This window comes from Antechinus flavipes, chromosome 3 (genome assembly GCF_016432865.1).
Source record: "Antechinus flavipes isolate AdamAnt ecotype Samford, QLD, Australia chromosome 3, AdamAnt_v2, whole genome shotgun sequence".
NCBI lineage: Eukaryota > Metazoa > Chordata > Mammalia > Dasyuromorphia > Dasyuridae > Antechinus > Antechinus flavipes.
The window spans coordinates 326,639,916-326,659,700 of record NC_067400.1 but is presented as its reverse complement, the minus strand read 5'-3'; the positions used below and the strand labels follow the sequence as shown (position 1 = coordinate 326,659,700).

Sequence of the window (19,785 nt, the reverse complement as noted above, 5' to 3'; positions counted from 1 at the left end):
ACCAAATAGTACTGTGAATTCCAACTGCACTTGTTTTCTATTGAGCAATGTGATAGATCCTTAGAACTGGAGAAAGTATCAACAACAAACCAAAAAAAAAAAAATAACTTAGAGACCACTTGACTAATCTTTCACCTATTGCAGCAATCTCCTCTACAACATTTTTGGACAGGTAGTTATTCAGTATATACTTAAATAATTTAAGTGATAAAGAACTCACTTCACTCTATTTTAGATAATTCTAAATGTTATACAAGTTGCTTTAAAAAAATATTAACTCAATATACTACTACTACCACCTTACAAATAAATTTCCCAAAACTATTTTTGTTTGGTCCTTTTGAATTACACAGAAAAAGTCTGTATCCTCTCTTCCACATGATGACTCTTCAAATACTTGAAGGAAGCTGTCAGTTCAACTCTGAGATGTTTCTTATCTAGGCTAAACAAGCTCACTTTCTTTGACCATTTCTCACATGACAAATAGAAGGATGTGCTAGATGCTTTATTCAGGACTTTTTTTTTTTTAAACAAAACAATCCCTTGTCTCAAAGAACCTAGATTTTATTGGATAGTAGCTAAGGTCTCATAAATATTTTAAAATATTTTTGTACCCAATTATCTCATTGGCTCAAATTAGGCTTTTAGTCAAATAAAACCACAAGGCTTTTTTTTTTCATATAAAATACTTTTTAAAAGTTTGTCTTTCTATCTATATGGACATTTTATTTTTAAATACCTAAGTTCAGGATTTTAATTTATTCTTACCAATTATAATTTTATTACTTATTATCCATCATTATAGTATGTTTAGATTTCTTAAAATTGATTTTGTAATTTGATATATTAGCTCTTTTTCTCCTCCTCCTACTCTTCTTTTTCTTCTTGTTTTTCTTCTTCATCATCTTGTTCTTGTTGTTGTTATCCTCCTCCTCCTTTCCCTCCCTCTTCTCCTTTTCTTTCTCCTTCTCCTTATTCTTTGTCTTCCTCTTCTGCCTCTTTTTCTTTGTCATCATCAGGGTCTCTGTCAGAATCCCAGCTGCAAAGTTTTCAGCTCCAGAAGAATGAGGGAATCATAGAATTTTAGAATTGCACTTCATAGTCCATTTAGTACAACTCAGAGCCAAAAATGAATCTCCACCAAAACAGACCTGATAAGTGATCATTGAGTCTTTGTTAAAATAACATTAACCAAGGGAAACCTATTATTTTGGAGACAGCCTACTCCATATATGAATATTTCTAATTGTTAGGAAGTTTTTGTGACATTAGCATAAATTTACCTCACTGTTCCTTCAATCTACTGCCTTGATTCTATTTCCTAAAAATCTAATCTCTCTTCTACATAATAGACCCTTATTCATATACTTGAAAAGAGCCATCATGTTCCTCCTAAGGCTTTTCTTCTTTAGGCCAAATTTTCCCCAGTCCTTGCCATTGATCTGTAAAAGCATAGAACTAACTCTCTTCTTTTCTTGGTTGTCCTGCTTGTCCTCTTGGGATGCTTTCCAGTTATCCAACACTTTTCTTTATCTATAGAATATAGAATATAAAATGAATAACCCTGGTACTGAAAGGACTTTCTTCTGACCCCCAGGAGAGTTACTCATCACCTAATAAAAATAACAATAAAATAAGCTAATATTTATGTAGAAACCATGTTCCAGGCACTGTACTAAGCATTTTACATACATTAACTCATTTGATCCTCACAGTAACCCTGTAAGATGTTTTCTTATTATCCCCATTTATAGATGAGGAAACTGAGACAAACAGTGGTTAATTGACTTGCCCAGATTATCCTGATTTCGAGGCTAACACTCTGTATTCTCCATGTCATCTAGCTAACCAGAGAAAGACTGGGCATGATGGTAAATATCTGTCACTCCTGCTATTTCTAGCAATCTATTTCTAGAAAGTTAAGAGGAAGTATTCATTTATAATTTAAATATAAGATATCCCAAAGTTTTTAGCATTGATAGCTTAAAAATGCACTAAGTCTTTTGGGATATCCTGTATAATCAGTATTTAATTTATATTTCCATAGTTGAAATTTCCATGTACTGTGATTTCCAAGTCCAAATTGGACTTTTTAGCTCAGTTGTCACGTTGGTAATATTGTCATGGACACTGAAACTTTCATTAAATATTAACTTCCTTAAATGTTGTTACATGGGAACAGTGTGCAAACACATCATGATTGGAAAATAGTTTGCTGATAAGGTAAAAAAAAAAAAAAAGTCTAAAAATATCCATTCTAGGCTCTAATGACTTGCCTTTTTTCAGTCCCAGAACATTTAGTGTAGGTGACCAAAGAAATGGCAATGTTTGTCCTTACTGTAATTAATTAAATAGGACATCAAGATCTCTGCTTCCAATAAACTTATAATCTAACACATGGTTGGGACACTTGTTTCCCTTGACAACTAAGTTTTCTAGATCAGCATTAATAAGGTCGAATTCCTCTTCCTCCTCAAGTAGTTTTCTTGCAATTAGGGAACACCTGAACTAAGTGACAAGACGTATCTTCCTTCTTCTGATCTGAATTAGAGATACTCATTTTCCAAGATCCTGATAACTATTTGAAAACTCCAATAAAATAGATAGATTTAGAATCTAACATTAGAAAAATTCTATTTTAAGATGATACTTAGCAAATGAACTTTAAAAAAACTAGTTATAATTTTTTTTTGCCTTTCTCACTAGCTTTAGCTCAATCACATATTAATCTCAATATCATACTAATCTCAATCATAATAATCAATTGTTCTCAGACATATAAATCTAAACCAGATTTTCATCTTAATATTTGACTAATTAGAAAAGAAATCTACTTTACTTTAAATTCTATCTTAAAGAAAAATTCTTACCGACACACCCCTTCCATATTTCTCCACTGGTTTGTTGTCTAAAAAAGTGTGGTTTATGGGTATTTCAGATTAAGAAACTATTCCTTCATGTGATGTCTTTCATACCCACTCAGGTGGTGAAATAATTCCTGTAGATTTTAGCTCCTCCCAAAAGATCTTTTAAATTCACTACAATCATACAATCTTGGCATTGGAAAGAACAAAAGAAACAATATAGTCCAATTCTTACTTGAAAGGAACTTCCTTCCCAACATTCCCAACAAGTAGTCATATGGAGCTAAAGTGATGAGGAGCTCAATATTTACAAAGGTAACCATCTCATTGTTAAGTATTATTTACATAGCCATAGTCTATCTCTATGTACTTTCACACAATTTCTGGTTCAATTAAATTCAAAAGATTACTTATTCATGTCTATATTTTACGCACACACACACACACACACAAACACACACACATACAATTTGAATCTGTGTAGGGTTTTTTTTTTTAAGTCTTAAAAATACCCATCCATCATGTCATTTAATCTTCATTATAGTCCTATAGGGAGTGGTGGGTCTGTTTTATTATTCCCATTCAACAAATTAATAACTAAGATCTAAATGAGCAGGTGGGTTACAATGGACTAACCTGGAGTCTAAATCTGGCCCCAAACACTAGCTGTGTGATCCTGAGCAAGTCATTTAGCCCTGTTTGCTTCACTTTCTTTATTGGTAAAGGGAGCTGAAGAAAGAAATGGCAAAATATTTTTGCAAGAAAACCCAAATGGGGTCATAAAGAATCATGGCAACTTAAATGTTTCAATGACAACAACAAAACAAATAATACTTTAAGGCTCACAAAACATTTAACAAATATTATTTCATTTTATCTTTATCAAAACTCTAGGAGGTAGGTGCTATTATTATCACCCCCATTTGATTGATGAGATAACTGAGGCAGGCAGAAGTTAGATGACTTGTTTAGAGTTACATAGTCAGTGTCTGAGGTAATTTAAGATTTATATCTTTGTAGAGGGCTGAAACTCTGAAAAGGTATACTTGAATCTGAGACTGTAAAGCACTTAAGGCTAATTATCTATTTGATGTGAGATAATGGTTCTATATACATATGTTTATATGAGATGGTGATGTGATGGCTCTCCTCACCATTGGTGCTTGCTGAATGTGTGGTGGTGAGGTAATCAGAGGCAAGGATTGCTGAGGGAGAGGGTCAGAGTTGCTCTGCCAAAGGACAAGGAGGAGAGAGATTTTCTCCAGAGTCCAGGATTAATCTTTGGTAAGCCTTGTGGCAGCTTGCCTGTCCCCTTCACTTCTCCCCCTAAAGACCAAGGACTTTGATTGATCCTGACTCTGACTGATCCTGAGGCCTTCCAGAGAGTTGCCCAGGGATTATATATCTTCTTTATCCTAAAACTAGGGTGGGGACAGAGAAAAGCAGGAATGTCTGGCCCATGGGCCTTATTATTTGTTAAGGCCACCACAAGAAATGATGAGCTGACAGCTAGATATAATCACCTCCCACTGCTTGAGATAAATAAGTCGATAATTTTGGATGGTCCCCGAATAATGTTATAAATATCAAAATGGTCTTTGATAGGAAAAAAAGAAGCTTCCCCACCTTACTGTAGGTCAAGCATTTTATCCACAATGCCACTAGAAAATGTGTTGTTGGGACTAATGTGGAGCACAAAATTGTTGGCAAAACTTAGATTAGAAATCAGCTCTTTCGTGTCCTCTATGAGAAAAGGGGGGAAAAACAACTTAAGTCTCATTCCTAATTTTATAAACAAAATATTTTAAAAAGGAAACATGATTTGAATTGAAATTAAAATAGGTACCATTGGCCTAGCAGGTTTACATTAATTACAATTCACATTTGTAGGGTATGTTGACATTTAAAAACAGCCTTATGGGATAAGTCATATAACTATGACCCTATTTTTAGATAATGAAATTAAATTGTGATCAGTTTTGTGACATGTTCATGATCACAGAGTTAGTAAGTTTCTTAGGTAGTATTTTAATGCTGGTTTCCTGGATCCCCATACAAAACTTTTTACATGACATTTTATTGCCTCTCCAGACAAAACTAGGTTATCATTGATGTGGTATCAAGATCCAGATGATGAGAAACATCTGGTTGATTGGATAACTTTCATTTTTTATCTAGATGCTTGATGTCAAATAAATATTGATTTATTGATGATACTTGTCAACATGATGTTGGATTAAACATTTTCTTTGACACTGCCTTCCACCCCTTACCAGAGATGGAGTTAGGTACTTATGACTTTATTGGTATAGGGAACTTTTAACAGGATAACCTAGAGTCTAAGAGAGTTGGCTAGAACACTAAGAATTAAATGACTTGTCCTATGTCTCATAGCCACATCTTCTCGACCTTAAAATCAGCTTCGTGGTCTACTATATCGGGTCTTCTTCCTGCCCTGTTTTCTCCAAGTATACATAATTAAACAGAAAAAATAAGGCTTGAATTGAACTTACGGTGACATATAGGAGCAAGTAAGGAATTAATTAATTACCTAAGATAAGATATGGGCAGCTAGATGGCATAGTGGATAGAGTATTGGGGCTGGAGTCAAGAAGACATCTTCCTGAGTTCAAATCTGGTCTCAGACACATACTAGTTGTGTGATCTTGAGCAACTCATTTGACCTTGTTTGCTTCAGTTTTCTCATTTGTAAAGTGAGATGAAGAAGGAAATGGCAAGCTACTCCAATATCTTTACCAAAAAAAGCCCAAATGGAGTCACAAATAATCAGACATGACTGAAAAAAAAAAACTGAAAGAAGAAATAAAGGAAGATTCTAGGGTAGGGACTCATCATATATTAGAAAAAAGAAGTTAATTAAGGAGTAAATTTCCATTGAAGAATCTGGTCCTTTCAATATCCACATAAGAACAGAAACTATCAAAAGTATTATTGATTAATAAGTAAAGAAATATTTAAATAAAGCACAATATTCTAATATCTATTAGGAAATTTGCTTGGGCTGTAAGTGAATTCATTTTATATGGATTAATATCATATACTCAACAACATGTTATTCTTTGCTAGAAAATACAAAGAATTATTTTATTCCTTGTTTCTTCTCTGACAATTATGAGTACTTTATTTGACTACTTCAAATTATTGCCCTCTTTTTTTTTTCCTCCTCATTGCTCAAGAGTGATGTATCTTAATTGTATCAATTTCCTTATCTCTAATCATTTCTTGATTCTTTGCAATATGGCACCCATCCTCTATTGTAATAGTTTATCACCCAATAAAATGTATTTTTTCTTGGACTGTTTTCATCTTTCCTGGATTTTTTGTGGAGACTAATGAACATTTTTCACAACTATCTTTCCATTATTTACAGAAGCTCAAAACCTAAGTTATTTTTACCTTAATTGTTTACTTTATCCTCCACAACAAATCAGTTGCCAAAACCTGTACTTCTTCATTGTTGTTATCTATGGGTTTTTTCCCTTGAACTTTGGATTTTCACTGGCATCAAGCTAGTTCGGAGCCTTCATACATAGCCTCTTAACTGGTCTTTGATCCTTCATCTTGTCCACTCTCCAAACTACCCTTTACATTATGCAGTTAGAAAATATGCCTAATATTCCTCCTTGCTCTTTTGTCCCTGAACTATCAATGACTCTTATGACTTCCTATTGCCTACTAAAAAAATACATGTACACATACATATATATGTATATAAACACACATCATATATATTCTCCATTTTCTGGCTCTAACATATCTTTCCAATGTTATCTCATAATATTCCTCTTTAAGGACTTTTTTTTTTCCTTTGTAGACATTTTGTTCTCTAGCAGATAGATGATGTGATATGAGTAGTACTAGACTTGGAGCAAGGAAGGTAAAATCTAACTTCAGATACTTGCTATTAGCTGTTCGATCCTGGACAAATCATTTAACCTTTGTCTCCTTCAGTTACCTCAGGGGAAAAATTGGGATAATCACAAAACCTAATCAAAGTGGTGATAAAGATTAAATTGAGATAATATTTGTAAATTGCTTAGTACAGTGCCTGGCACATAGTAGACACAATATAAGTGCTTTTTTTGTTGTTACTTAGACTAGTGCCTGACACTTGGTAAATATATAATAAATTGCATTGCTTTCTCTTCCCTTTTTCTATTCTCCCTCTGCTCTTTATAGTCTTACCTACACTATACCACATACTTGGAATGCCCTCACTCAACTCTTTTTTGAAATTCCTCCCTTCATTCAAGGACAAAATCCAGGTGCCATATTCTTTAAGAAAGCTTTTCTATATTTCTCACTCTACAATCTTCATCTTCCAGTTTCTTGAATACTTCATGGAATTCCCTGGTCCTTGTTGCTTTGTCCCTGATATCAAAAGAATCCTACCCAGTCTTGTACTTACTCTGCCATAAGGTTGTAGTTCAGAGCTGGGATATTAGAGGTCATCTAGTTCAACCTCCTCATTTTGGAGATAAGAAAATCAAGAATAGTTAAATCATTTGTTCAAAATTCCTCAGGCAATAAGTGACTGAGCTGTAATTCAAACCCAGTTTCTCTTGAACAAATTCAGCATCCTCTCCGTTATACTCTCCATCTTGGTTACTGACAATAGCTATAGCCAGAACTCTGTGTTATCCTAGTTGGTGCATTTGTACAGGGGTCCAGGTCCCTTTGATCTCTTGGATATAGAAGACAGTGTTAACTCTTAGCCCCTATCAGGCCTCTCAGATCTTATTTGGAGTTCTAGGTAGGCTAGTTTCCTGAGATACAGTTATACACATTACTTTCCCACAATATATGAGAACAATAATGAAAGCCACATAGCAATAATACAAATTACAAAATCCTTATATCCTTTTTTTTCTTAGTGTGAATATACCAGTGTATATGACATCAATAATCACTGTATTTAGAAAGAAAGAATGTGGGACTGTGTTTCCATTCTTTGAGATGTGTAATCAAGCTGGTACAGTGATGAGATTTTGAGCCTGAGTGAGTGGGAGAAAGATAATATTATCAACAGAATGGGGATATTTGAAGGACAAGCCTTTTTTTCTGTTCTTATATTCTTATGATTAGAGTCAAAAGGGACAGTTGAGATCATCTAATCCACCCCTCTCATTTTATAGATAATAATAGCTAACATATATTCATATTGTGCTTTAAAGTTTGCAAAATTCTAAGGATGAGAGACTAAGTGATTTACACAAGGTCGGTCACACAGGTAATAACCAACATAGCTTGGGTTCAAATGAAGGCTTCCTAATTTCAAATCCTGAGTTTATTATTTTTTAAAACCATACTGGGTTTCTGAATAGCCATTTTCTAACTACACTTGACTTTATCCCTAACCTTGACTCAAAATTTATTTGTTTTAATGCTGCCCTTCCTATCACCTAAGATTTTTTCATTCTTTTCTTCTTTTGCCACATTTGACACTGATCTCCTTGAGTTACCTCTATGATTCATTTTCTCTACTACTGTTTTGAATGACAGCATGGTTGGCTCATGACATCTTTATGTAACCTCACAGACCACCTAGTTCAATTCTTTAATTTTGTGAATAATGAGATAATTCCAAAGATTTTAAGTGACTTGCCTGCGATTACACATGGAGCAACTGACAGAGGCAGGATTTGAACCTGTATTCTTTGACTTCAGAGTCAATTACTTTCCCCTGTGTTATCCTTCCATGAAAGATTAAGAACAAGAAAGTTGGCCCACTGGAGATTCCTACTGTTGAACCTCAACAGACTCAGCTTTTTTGGTCCATCCTTTGATTCCTCCCATATTTTTTTTTTTAAGTTTTTTTATTTAATAATTACATTATATTGACACTCATTTCTGTTCCGATTTTTTTCCCCTCCCTCCCTCCACCCCCTCCCCTAGATGGCAAGCAGTCCTTTATATGTTGGATATGTTGCAGTATATCCTAGATACAATATATGTTTGCAGAACCGAACAGTTCTCTTGTTGCGTAGGGAGAATTGGATTCAGAAGGTATAAATAATCCGGGAAGAAAAACAAAAATGCAGATAGTTCACATTCGTTTCCCAGTGTTCTTTCTTTGGGTGTAGCTGCTTTTGTCCGTCATTTATCAATTGAAACTCAGGTCTCTTTGTCAAAGAAATCCACTTCCATCAAAATATGTCCTCATACAATATCGTTGTCGAAGTGTATAATGATCTCCTGGTTCTGCTCATTTCACTTAGCATCAGTTCATGAAGGTCTCTCCAAGCCTCTCTGTATTCATCCTGCTGGTCATTTCTTACAGAACAATAATATTCCATAACATTCATATACCTCAATTTACCCAGCCATTCTCCAATTGATGGGCATCCATTCATTTTCCAGTTTCTAGCCACTACAAACAGGGCTGCTACAAACATTTTGGCACATACAGGTCCCTTTCCCTTCTTTAGTATTTCTTTGGGATATAAGCCCAATAGAAACACTGCTGGATCAAAGGATATGCACATTTTGATAATTTTTTGGGCATAATTCCAGATTGCTCTCCAGAATGGTTGGATTCGTTCACAACTCCACCAACAATGCATTAGTGTCCCAGTTTTCCCGCATCCCCTCCAACATTCATCATTATTTTTTCCTATCATCTTAGCCAATCTGACAGGTGTGTAGTGGTATCTCAGAGTTGTCTTAATTTGCATTTCTCTGATCAATAATGATTTGGAACACTCTTTCATATGAGTGGTAATAGTTTCAATCTCATCCTCTGAAAATTGTCTGTTCATATCCTTTGACCATTTATCAATTGGAGAATGGCTTGATTTCTTATAAATTTGAGTCAGTTCTCTATATATTTTGGAAATGAGGCCTTTATCAGAACCTTTAACTGTGAAAATGTTTTCCCAGTTTGTTGCTTCCCTTCTAATCTTGTTTGCATTAGTTTTATTTGTACAAAGGCTTTTTAATTTGATGTAATCGAAATTTTCTATTCTGTGATCAGTAATGGTCTCTAGTTCATCTTTGGTCACAAATTTCTTTCTCCTCCACAAGTCTGAGAGATAAACTATTCTATGTTCCTCTAATTTATTTATAGTCTCGTTCTTTATGCCTAGGTCATAGACCCATTTTGATCTTATCTTGGTATATGGTGTTAAGTGTGGGTCCATGCCTAATTTCTGCCATACTAATTTCCAATTATCCCAGCAGTTTTTATCAAATATTGAATTCTTTTCCCAGAAGTTAGGGGCTTTGGGTTTGTCAAACACTAGATTGCTATAATTGACTATTCTGTCTTGTGAGCCTAGCCTTTTCCACTGATCCACTAATCTATTTCTTAGCCAATACCAAATGGTTTTGGTGACTGCTGCTTTATAATATAATTTTAGATCAGGTACAGCTAGGCCACCTTCATTTGATTTTTTTTTCATTAGTTCCCTTGAGATTCTCGACTTTTTATTGTTCCATATGAATTTTGTTGTTATTTTTTCTAGATCAATAAAATATTTTCTTGGAAGTCTGATTGGTATAGCACTAAATAAATAGATTAGTTTAGGGAGTATTGTCATCTTTATTATGTTCGCTCGGCCAATCCAAGAGCACTTAATATTTTTCCAATTATTTAAGTCTGACTTTATTTGTGTGGAGACTTTTTTATAATTTTGCTCATATAATTCCTGACTTTCCTTTGGTAGATAGATTCCCAAATATTTTATGGTATCAACAGTTATTCTGAATGGAATTTCTCTTTGTATCTCTTGCTGTTGGGTTTTGTTGGTGATGTATAAAAATGCTGAGGATTTATGGGATTTATTTTGTAGCCAGCTACTTTGCTAAAATTATGAATTATTTCCAATAGCTTTTTGGTAGAATCTCTGGGGTTCTCTAGGTATACCATCATATCATCTGCAAAGAGTGATAGTTTGGTTTCCTCATTGCCTACTCTAATTCCTTTTATATCTTTCTCGACTCTTATTGCCGAGGCTAGTGTTTCTAATACGATATTAAATAATAATGGTGATAGTGGGCAACCTTGCTTCACTCCAGATCTTACTGGGAAAGGTTCCAGTTTTTCCCCATTGCATATGATGCTTACTGATGGTTTTAAATATATGCTCCTGACTATTTTAAGGAAAAGTCCATTTATTCCTATGCTCTCAAGTGTTTTTATTAGGAATGGATGTTGGATTTTATCAAATGCTTTTTCTGCATCTATTGAGATGATCATGTGGTTTTTGTTTGTTTGGTTATTGATATAGTCAATTATGCTAATAGTTTTCCTAATATTGAACCAGCCCTGCATTCCTGGTATAAATCCTACTTGGTCATAGTGTATTATCCTGGTGACAATTTTCTGTAATCTTTTTGCTAATATTTTATTTAAGATTTTAGCATCAATATTCATTAGGGAGATTGGTCTATAATTTTCTTTCTCTGTTTTCAGCCTACCTGGTTTAGGTATCAGTACCATATCTGTGTCATAAAAGGAGTTTGGTAGGACTCCTTCAATCCCTATTTTTTCAAATAGTTTATATAACATTGGAGTTAATTGTTCTTTAAATGTTTGGTAGAATTCACATGTAAATCCATCTGGTCCTGGGGATTTTTTCTTAGGGAGTTGATTGATAGTTTGTTCTATTTCTTTTTCTGAGATGGGACTGTTTAGGATATTTACTTCTTCCTCTGTTAGTTTGGGCAAGCTGTATTTTTGGAGGTATTTTTCTATTTCATTTAAGTTGTCGAATTTATTGGCATAAAGTTGGGCAAAGTAACTCCTAATTATTGCTCTAATTTCCTCTTTGTTAGTGGTGAGTTCTCCCTTTTCATTTTTAAGACTAACAATTTGATTTTCCTCTTTCCTTTTTTTAATCAGATTTACTAAGGGTTTGTCTATTTTGTTGGTTTTTTCATAGAACCAACTCTTAGTTTTATTAATCAATTCAATAGTTTTTTTACTTTCAATTTTATTGATCTCACCTTTTACTTTTAGAATTTCAAGTTTAGTGTTTGACTGGGGGTTTTTAATTTGTTCCTTTTCTAGCATTTTTAATTGCAAACCCAATTCATTGACCTTCTCTTTCTCTATTTTATACAAATAGGCCTCTAGAGATATGAAATTTCCCCTTATTACCGCTTTGGCTGCATCCCATACATTTTGGTATGATGTCTCATTATTATCGTTTTCTTGGGTGAAGTTATTAATTATGTCTATGATTTGCTGTTTTACCCAATCATTCTTTAGTATGAGATTATTTAGTTTCCAATTATTTTTTGGTCTACTTCCCCCTGCTTTTTTGTTGAATGTAATTTTCATTGCATCGTGGTCTGAAAAGGATGCATTTACTATTTCTGCCTTACTACATTTGAGTTTGAGGTTTTTATGTCCTAATATATGGTCAATTTTTGTATAGGTTCCATGAACTGCTGAAAAGAAAGTGTATTCCTTTCTGTCTCCATTACATTTTCTCCAGAGATCTATCATATCTAGCTTTTCTAGTATTCTGTTTACCTCTTTAACTTCTTTCTTATTTATTTTCTGGTTTGATTTATCTAATTCTGAGAGTGCAAGGTTAAGATCTCCCACTATTATAGTTTTACTGTCTATTTCTTCTTGCAGCTCTCTTAGTTTCTCTTTTAAGAATTTAGATGCTACCCCACTTGGTGCATATATGTTTAATATAGATAGTGCTTCATTATCCATGCTACCCTTTAGCAAGATATAGTGTCCTTCCTTATCTCTTTTAATTAGGTCAATTTTTGCTTTAGCTTGATCTGAGATCAGGATGGCTACCCCTGCTTTTTTGACTTCACCTGAAGCATAGTAGATTTTGCTCCAACCTTTTACCTTTAACCTGCATGTATCTCCCCGCTTCAGGTGTGTTTCCTGTAAACAACATATTGTAGGATTCTGGCTTTTAATCCATTCTGCTAACCGCTTCCTCTTTATGGGGGAGTTTACCCCGTTCACATTTATGGTTAGAATGACCAATTCTGTATTACTTGCCATCTTGTTAACCCCGGTTTATGCTTTCCTCCCTTCTTTCCCCTTTCCCCCCCTTCCAAGTATTAAGCTTGTGAGCACCCCTTGTTTCTCACAGCCCTCCCTTTTTAGTGTCCCTCCCCCCGCCTTAGAGTTCCTCCCCCTATCTTACCCCTTTCCCTCCCAGTTCCCGTATTCCCTTCCGCTTAGCTTATTCCTTCCCTTTCCACTTTTCCCTTCTCACTTTTCAATGAGATGGGAGAAGTTTCACCATAGATTGAATATGTCTTAAGATTTTTCACTTAAAGCCAATTCTGAAGGCAGTAAGATACCCACTATATTCATCCCCCTCCATTCTTTCTCTCAGATATAATAGGTTTCCTATGCCTCTTCATGAGATGTACTACCCCCACTTTACCCTTTTTCTGGTACAATGTCCTTTCCACATCAATTTCTAGAACACGGTATACATGTATTCTTTATGCATCTATATAGTCAAAATATAGTTCCCAAGATTAATCTTTACCTTTTTAGATTTCTCTTGAGTTCTATATTTGTAGATCAAACTTTTTGTTAAGTTCTGGTTTTTTTATCAGAAATAGATGAAATTCGCTTACTTCGTTGAATGTCCATCTTCTTCCCTGGAAAAAGATGCTCATTCTCGCTGGGTAAGTTATTTTTGGTTGCATACCAAGTTCCTTAGCCTTTCGGAATATCATATTCCAGGCCCTTCGATCTTTTAATGTGGATGCTGCCAGATCCTGGGTGATCCTTATTGTGGCTCCTTGATACTTGAATTGGGTTTTTCTAGCCGCTTGCAATATTTTTTCTTTCATCTGAGGGTTCTGGCATTTGGCCACTATATTCCTTGGTGTTTTGATTTTAGGATCCCTTTCAGTGGGTGATCGATGAATCCTTTCAATGTTTATTTTTTCCTCTGTTCCTATGACTTCTGGGCAGTTCTCTTTGATAATTTCCTGGAAGACAGTGTCCAGGCTCTTTTTTTCATCATGTTTTTCTGGGAGTCCAATGATTCTCAGATTGTCTCTCCTGGATCTGTTTTCCAGGTCTGTTGTCTTCCCCAGAAGGTATTTCACATTTTTCTCCATTGTTTGATTTTTTTGGATTTGCTTGACTGATTCTTCTTGTCTCCTCGAGTCATTCAATTCCACTTGTTCAATTCTGATTTTCAGTGAAGTATTCTCTTCACTCATTTTTTTAAAATCTTTCTCTAATTGTCCCATTGAGTTCTTTTGTTCTGTGGAATTTTTTTCCATTTCGCCAATTTTGTTTTCCAGTTCACTAATCCTATTTTTCAAGGATTTTACTTCTTTATCCACTCTCTCTTTAACTGACTTCTCCAGGCTCTTTTGCCAAGCCTCCCTCTCCTTTTCCCAAGCTTCCTTCTCCTTTTGCCAAGCCTCACTCTGCTTTCCCCATTTTTCTTCTAGCTCCCTTGTGAGAGCCTTTTTAATCACTTCTATGAGGTTCATCTGTGCTGAGGAACAGACAATCTCCTCCTTTGGGGATTCACCTGGGGACTGCCTGTTTTTAGTCTCCTCAGGATTTAGAGTCTGCTCTCTATCTGTGTAGAAGCTGTCTAGGGTTAAAGTCCTCTTCAGCTTCTTGCTCATTCTGTCTATTAATCAGAGACAAACTACCAAAGAAAAACAGAAAAAACTGGAGTCTTTCTTTGGGGGGGGGGGCTGGGTGTGTTATCGAGCTTCCTCTACAGACTGCAGGTGGCAGCAGTGAGGCACTAGCAGGACTGTGCTGCGCCTGCGCTCTGAGATCCCAAAGCGTGCTGAGTCACTGAGGGGGGGGAAGGGGGGGGCGGCCAGGTCCTGAGAGACTCCAGCTGTTTGCGGTTGTGTTCTTCAGCCCCGGTGTTTTTAACTTCTCTGCTGGGCTGTTGACTTGCTGCAGGTTCCAAACCTGTAGCGAAGCTCTCCCCGCAGAGACAGCTGCGATCACTCCCCACCCCCTCTCCAGTCTGTTCCCGTGCTCTCACTGCCGCTGCCCGCCGCCTGCGCCCGATCTAAAACCGCCCCAGCCCTCCAGTAAAGACAGACCTTTCTTGGCGGATCTCAAGGATGGCTTCTCTTGGTAACTATTTGTGGGTTTTTTTCAGTCAAGCATTGATTCAGAGGCTTGTAATGAAGTGGATAGTGAGAGAAAGCGCGGAGCTTATGCAACTGTGAGCCTCCTCTCCGCCATCTTAACCGGAAGTCCCGATTCCTCCCATATTGATTCCACAAATGTACAACCCCCAAAATTATCAGGAAGCAGGGAAAAGGGTGAAAAGCCTGAGGGTTTTGATGATGATGGCAGATGGCAGCAAACATCGTTGCACAAGACAAAGGTGTGAGGTGGGGCTTTTTTGCAGAATCTGATAGAGCAGAAAATATCCTGGCCTGTAAGTCAGAAGACCAGGATTTGAAGTACAACTTTGCCACTCTACTCTCTGGGCAATGTTGGGTAAGTCACATAACTTCTCTGGATCTCAGATTCTTCTATAAAATCTTAAGTTTGGACAAGCTTCCTTCTAGACCCAAATCCTAAAAATTTCATTAAGAAATTTTTTTTGATTAGTACATAGACTAAGTCAATAGACTAGTACAATAGAGTAGTACATAGAGTTCGACTGGTCAGGTAGTTTTAGACAAATCATTAAATATTTTAGAGCTTTAGTTTCCTCACATTGAAACTGAGGGGGAGAGAGGGTGGTATAGTAGAATAGGGAATACCTAAGGTCTCTACTAAGTAGCACAGAGGATAGAGTTCCAGGGCTGGAGTCAGAAAGACTCATCTTTCTTTTTGTGTGACTCAGTTTTTTCACTTGTAATATGAGCTTCAGAAGGAAATGTGTAAACTGCCAAGAAAATTTCAAATGGGGTCCCAAAGAGTTAGAACACTGGAAAAATAATGAAAAAAGGTCTAAAATTCTGAGACTTTTTCATTCTTTTTTTTTGTTTGCTTAACCCTCCATCTTCCATGGTACTTACTCTCTAAGTTATAATGATTTGTATTTTTATCTATTTCCTCTATTTTCATAAAAATTAATATATAATATAATATAATCTATAAAAAGTTAATATAAAGATCAGCCTGCCTTCCTTCTTTCTCCCCTCTCTCTCCTTTCTCCCCCTCCTCCCTTTCCTCTTCCTCCTCCTCCTCCTCTTGCTGCTCCTCCTCCTCCTCCTCCTCTTCATTTTTCTCTTTCTCTATCTTATTTCTATCTCTTGACTTCACAAATGTCAAGGATTTCTAGTATGAAATTTGCACTTACTGATGCACATAGACAACCTCTAGTCTTAGAGAATGGATGCAATGAGAGCTTGGAGGCTTGCCCTTGATCCTGCAATAACATGTCTTCCTGACTCCAAATTGGCTTCCTAGCCACTCTAACCCCAACAACCTTTTTTGAATTTTTTCTGGATTTTACTGTAATGATATACTACTTTCCATTAGGTGCCTGAAGATTTGGTGGCTTTCTGCATCCCAATTTTGTTCCTAGTTTCAACGTCCATGGTGAGCAAAATGGAACCTCACTACTCACTATAATCTTTTTTCTCAATCTATTCAATTGTTATCTCTCTGCACAACCTTCATTGAAAGCTCTTTTACTGTGGAGTTATAAGAAGAAAAGCAAAGCTCTGATTGAGTAGGCAAAACAGAAAAGAAAAGTGTGAAAAGAAAACCACGAAAAGCAATTTTCAAGTCAGGAGTTTCACCTCCTTTATTTTTGGAGCTATGGGAAATTATGCCAAGTGAATGACTATTACTAGGAAAAATGGCTCAGAGATGTATGCTGAATTAGATGGGTGGCTAATTTACTAGTAGGGGGGTAGCAAATGCTAAATATATAGAGGACTATTTTGTTGGATGCCATGTGGTCTTTTAAAGATCTCAGCCACCCAAACCATGTGACTCATACCTGTTTTGGGCTCAGTTCTCATCTGAGCAGAGCACACACTGTTACTCTTGGCCACAATGCTGCATGGAAATGGAAGGGAAAAGTTGGTTTTGCTCCATCAATTGTTCCTTTATGGGCCTCTAACATTTCATGAGCTTGCCCCCAAATTGCATAAAGTGAGAAGGATCTTTACTTTTTATCTGACAAAGACAGAGGAACTAATTGTGTATTTTCTGTGATGAAATGCAGGTTGACAACACATTGCACTGGGCATGTTAAATAAATAATATTAAAATCACTAAAGCCATTACCAAGCAGTCATAATAACAATTAATAACATGGGGAAATAAGAGACCGAACCTAGAGCTCTCTTCCAATATTGTCTTTCAAATTTATAAGGGGAATCTAGGTGTCTCACTATAATCCAATTTATCACGAGATCGTCCTTCCAGAGCCTGCTCCTTAAATATTTCAGAGTCTAAGGAGATAGAGAAAATTATCTGCACAGAAGTTAAAGTCTTGGTTCAGTAACATATTTAATGAAAGTCAATGGGAGATATGTAAAGACTCACAGTATGGCCAGTCTTCTGAGAAATCCCAAAGGGTCTCTTGGGACCAAAACTACATTTCATGATAGGGAGATTTCAAATATCTTTAGGTAGAGCATCAATGGAAGTGTGAAGCCTTAACTCCTTAAAAAGGAAATCATAAGCTTGTCTGAGTCCTAGAGCATAAAAATGGGTGATCTAATAAGGTTTTCAAATGTGACTTTCAATTTCCCTGGCAGCTGTTTGATCTCATAGTGTATTAACTGAGGTGATGGATGTAATGTTGCTCACATTTTTCTATAAGATAGCATAAAGAGTTGCTGCCCATGTAATAGTTCAATTAAATAGTTTCCTGTGCACAAATTGTACAAAGAGATGTAAACTATGTATTTTCTGATGTTAATAATGAGGAAAAGACAATGCTTGTAGGTCTTAGAGCTGGAAAAAAACATAAAAGTAGGTAGATTTTCAAGGATGCTGGAGAACAACTCAGCAGAATAAAACTACTATGAAAGGAAAAGGTTAAGAAGAATATGGAAGAAAATTAAATGAAGAGAAGACAAAGTTTATACTATTGAACTCAGATATAGGAGCAGTCAGAAGCAAACTGATTACTAAAAAGTATTAGAAATAAAGTTTAAGCCTGTATTCAAAATTAGTCAGACCTCTTTAGAACAAATAAAAAAAGATAAATAGTGTGGGGGTTCAGTCTTATTACCTGAGGACATTTCAGGCCATGCTATACTTTCTTTATTTCCAATCAATAAGATGGGACACAATTCCCAGAGTGACAGAATTCATTTTACTGGTAACACTTTCTAATAAATATGTGTAAAGAAATAAAGGTGAGGGAGAAAGTATTCTGAGGTCTACATTTGGATTTGTCACAAAATCCAGAAAAGGGAAGCAGGAAATTTAAGGCTGAAATCTTAGGTTAAGGCCAATGGGAAAGTATATGAGATGGAGCAACCAAATTCACTTGCCTAACAATTCAAATTTTCTCTTGAGGTAAATCACTGACCTACACATTTCTTTCCCACCTTCATCCAAGTTTTAATGAATTTTTTAGACTTCATTATTTATTTTCTAGATTGCGATTAAATCACCTGCAGAACTGTCTAAGCAAACGCAGTTTCAAAGATTCACAAAAGAATTCCAGTCATTTAATTCTATATCACACATAGATGTACACAGTTCAGGGTAATTCCCTTAGATGATTATGTTTTCAAAGTTAAGACTAGCTAAGAAGAGATTTTAGACAGAGAGGATGGAAAAAGAGAGGGAGAGGGAACCATACCTGCTCCAATGACCTCTTCAATTTTCACAAAGGACACATCAATCTCCTTGGCAAACTCCCGGACAGCTTCATTGGGATCCTCATAAGTGAAGGGATCAATGTAGATCTTCATTCCTGGGGAGCCTTGTTAGAGGAGATAAGGAGGGTTAACAACCCAAAGAGGAAATGCTTCATTTTATGAACATGACTGAAGATACTAGGGCTCTATACTACGTCTGTTCTTCGATAGGTCCCTTCTGAACACAACTTTCCAAATAAACATTTGATTTCTTGTCTCATCTCATTTTGTCTCCCCATCTCCTGTCCCACTCAGCCATCTAGGTTGTCTGTAAACTCCTTGAATTAGATTATAAGCTCCTGGAGAGCAGAGATTTTTTTAAATTGGCATTCATATCCCCAGCACATAGCACCTTGCCTGGCTCATAGTGGGTACGTAATAAATATTTATTAATTGATTGACTGATCTTGCTTCTCTGTCCTCTACTTCTCCTCCATATTTTCTTCTCTTCTCAAGCTCTTCTTGAACTGTGGAACGGATTACTTATAAGTGACAGATTGGGACCAGTCCCCCACATCGAGTTGCTCACAGAAGCCAGGAAGGTGATTGATGCCACGCCAAATGCATTAGCAGAAAAGTGGTGGGAAAATGGTAGGGTAGATATCAATATTTATCAACTTGACAACTTTCCTGAGTGGAGGCCACTGTTAAGGTTATAACTGACGGTTTCTGGTCGAGGACTGAAAGAGGGATGGGAACGGATTAGAAAAAGAAATTGCTATTAGAAAACCAGCAAGATGGAAGTGCCAGAAAAAGAACAGAAGAAAATGACTAGAAAGTCTTGAAACCCACTAATAGAAAAATAGAGCAAACTCTATAAAGGAAAAAAAAAATAACACCAACACTAGATAAAGTGAAAGAAAAATGGTAATTGAAGAACCATGTCTTCAGATACACAAAAGTATATTTAAAAAGGAATAAAATAGTGAAAGAGAATAACATAAGAGAATATAGACTGTGTAACCAATAGAAACAGTGGCAAGATAAATAGGTATGCATAGGGAGAAAATGGAGAATTGTCATTGTAGAAAAGATACATTCAAAGAGTAGAAGAAAGAAGACAAAAAGGTAAATGGGACCCAAGAAATAAATGGTTTCAAAGAATACTGTAATTTTTCAACATTCCTGATAT

At 35.9% G+C, this 19,785-nt stretch overlaps 1 protein-coding gene across 4 annotated transcripts in view; it reads right to left on the bottom strand.

Moving 5' to 3' along the window:
• The window catches only part of EPHB1 (EPH receptor B1), a 718,019-nt gene that overhangs the window by 74,093 nt on the left and 624,141 nt on the right, over window positions 1-19,785 (bottom strand). For all 4 annotated transcript variants that reach the window (XM_051985594.1, XM_051985595.1, XM_051985593.1 and 1 more), the window contains exon 10: window positions 18,596-18,718. In XM_051985594.1, the coding sequence (XP_051841554.1) occupies window positions 18,596-18,718 (123 nt within the window). The remainder of the gene's footprint in view (window positions 1-18,595; window positions 18,719-19,785) is intronic.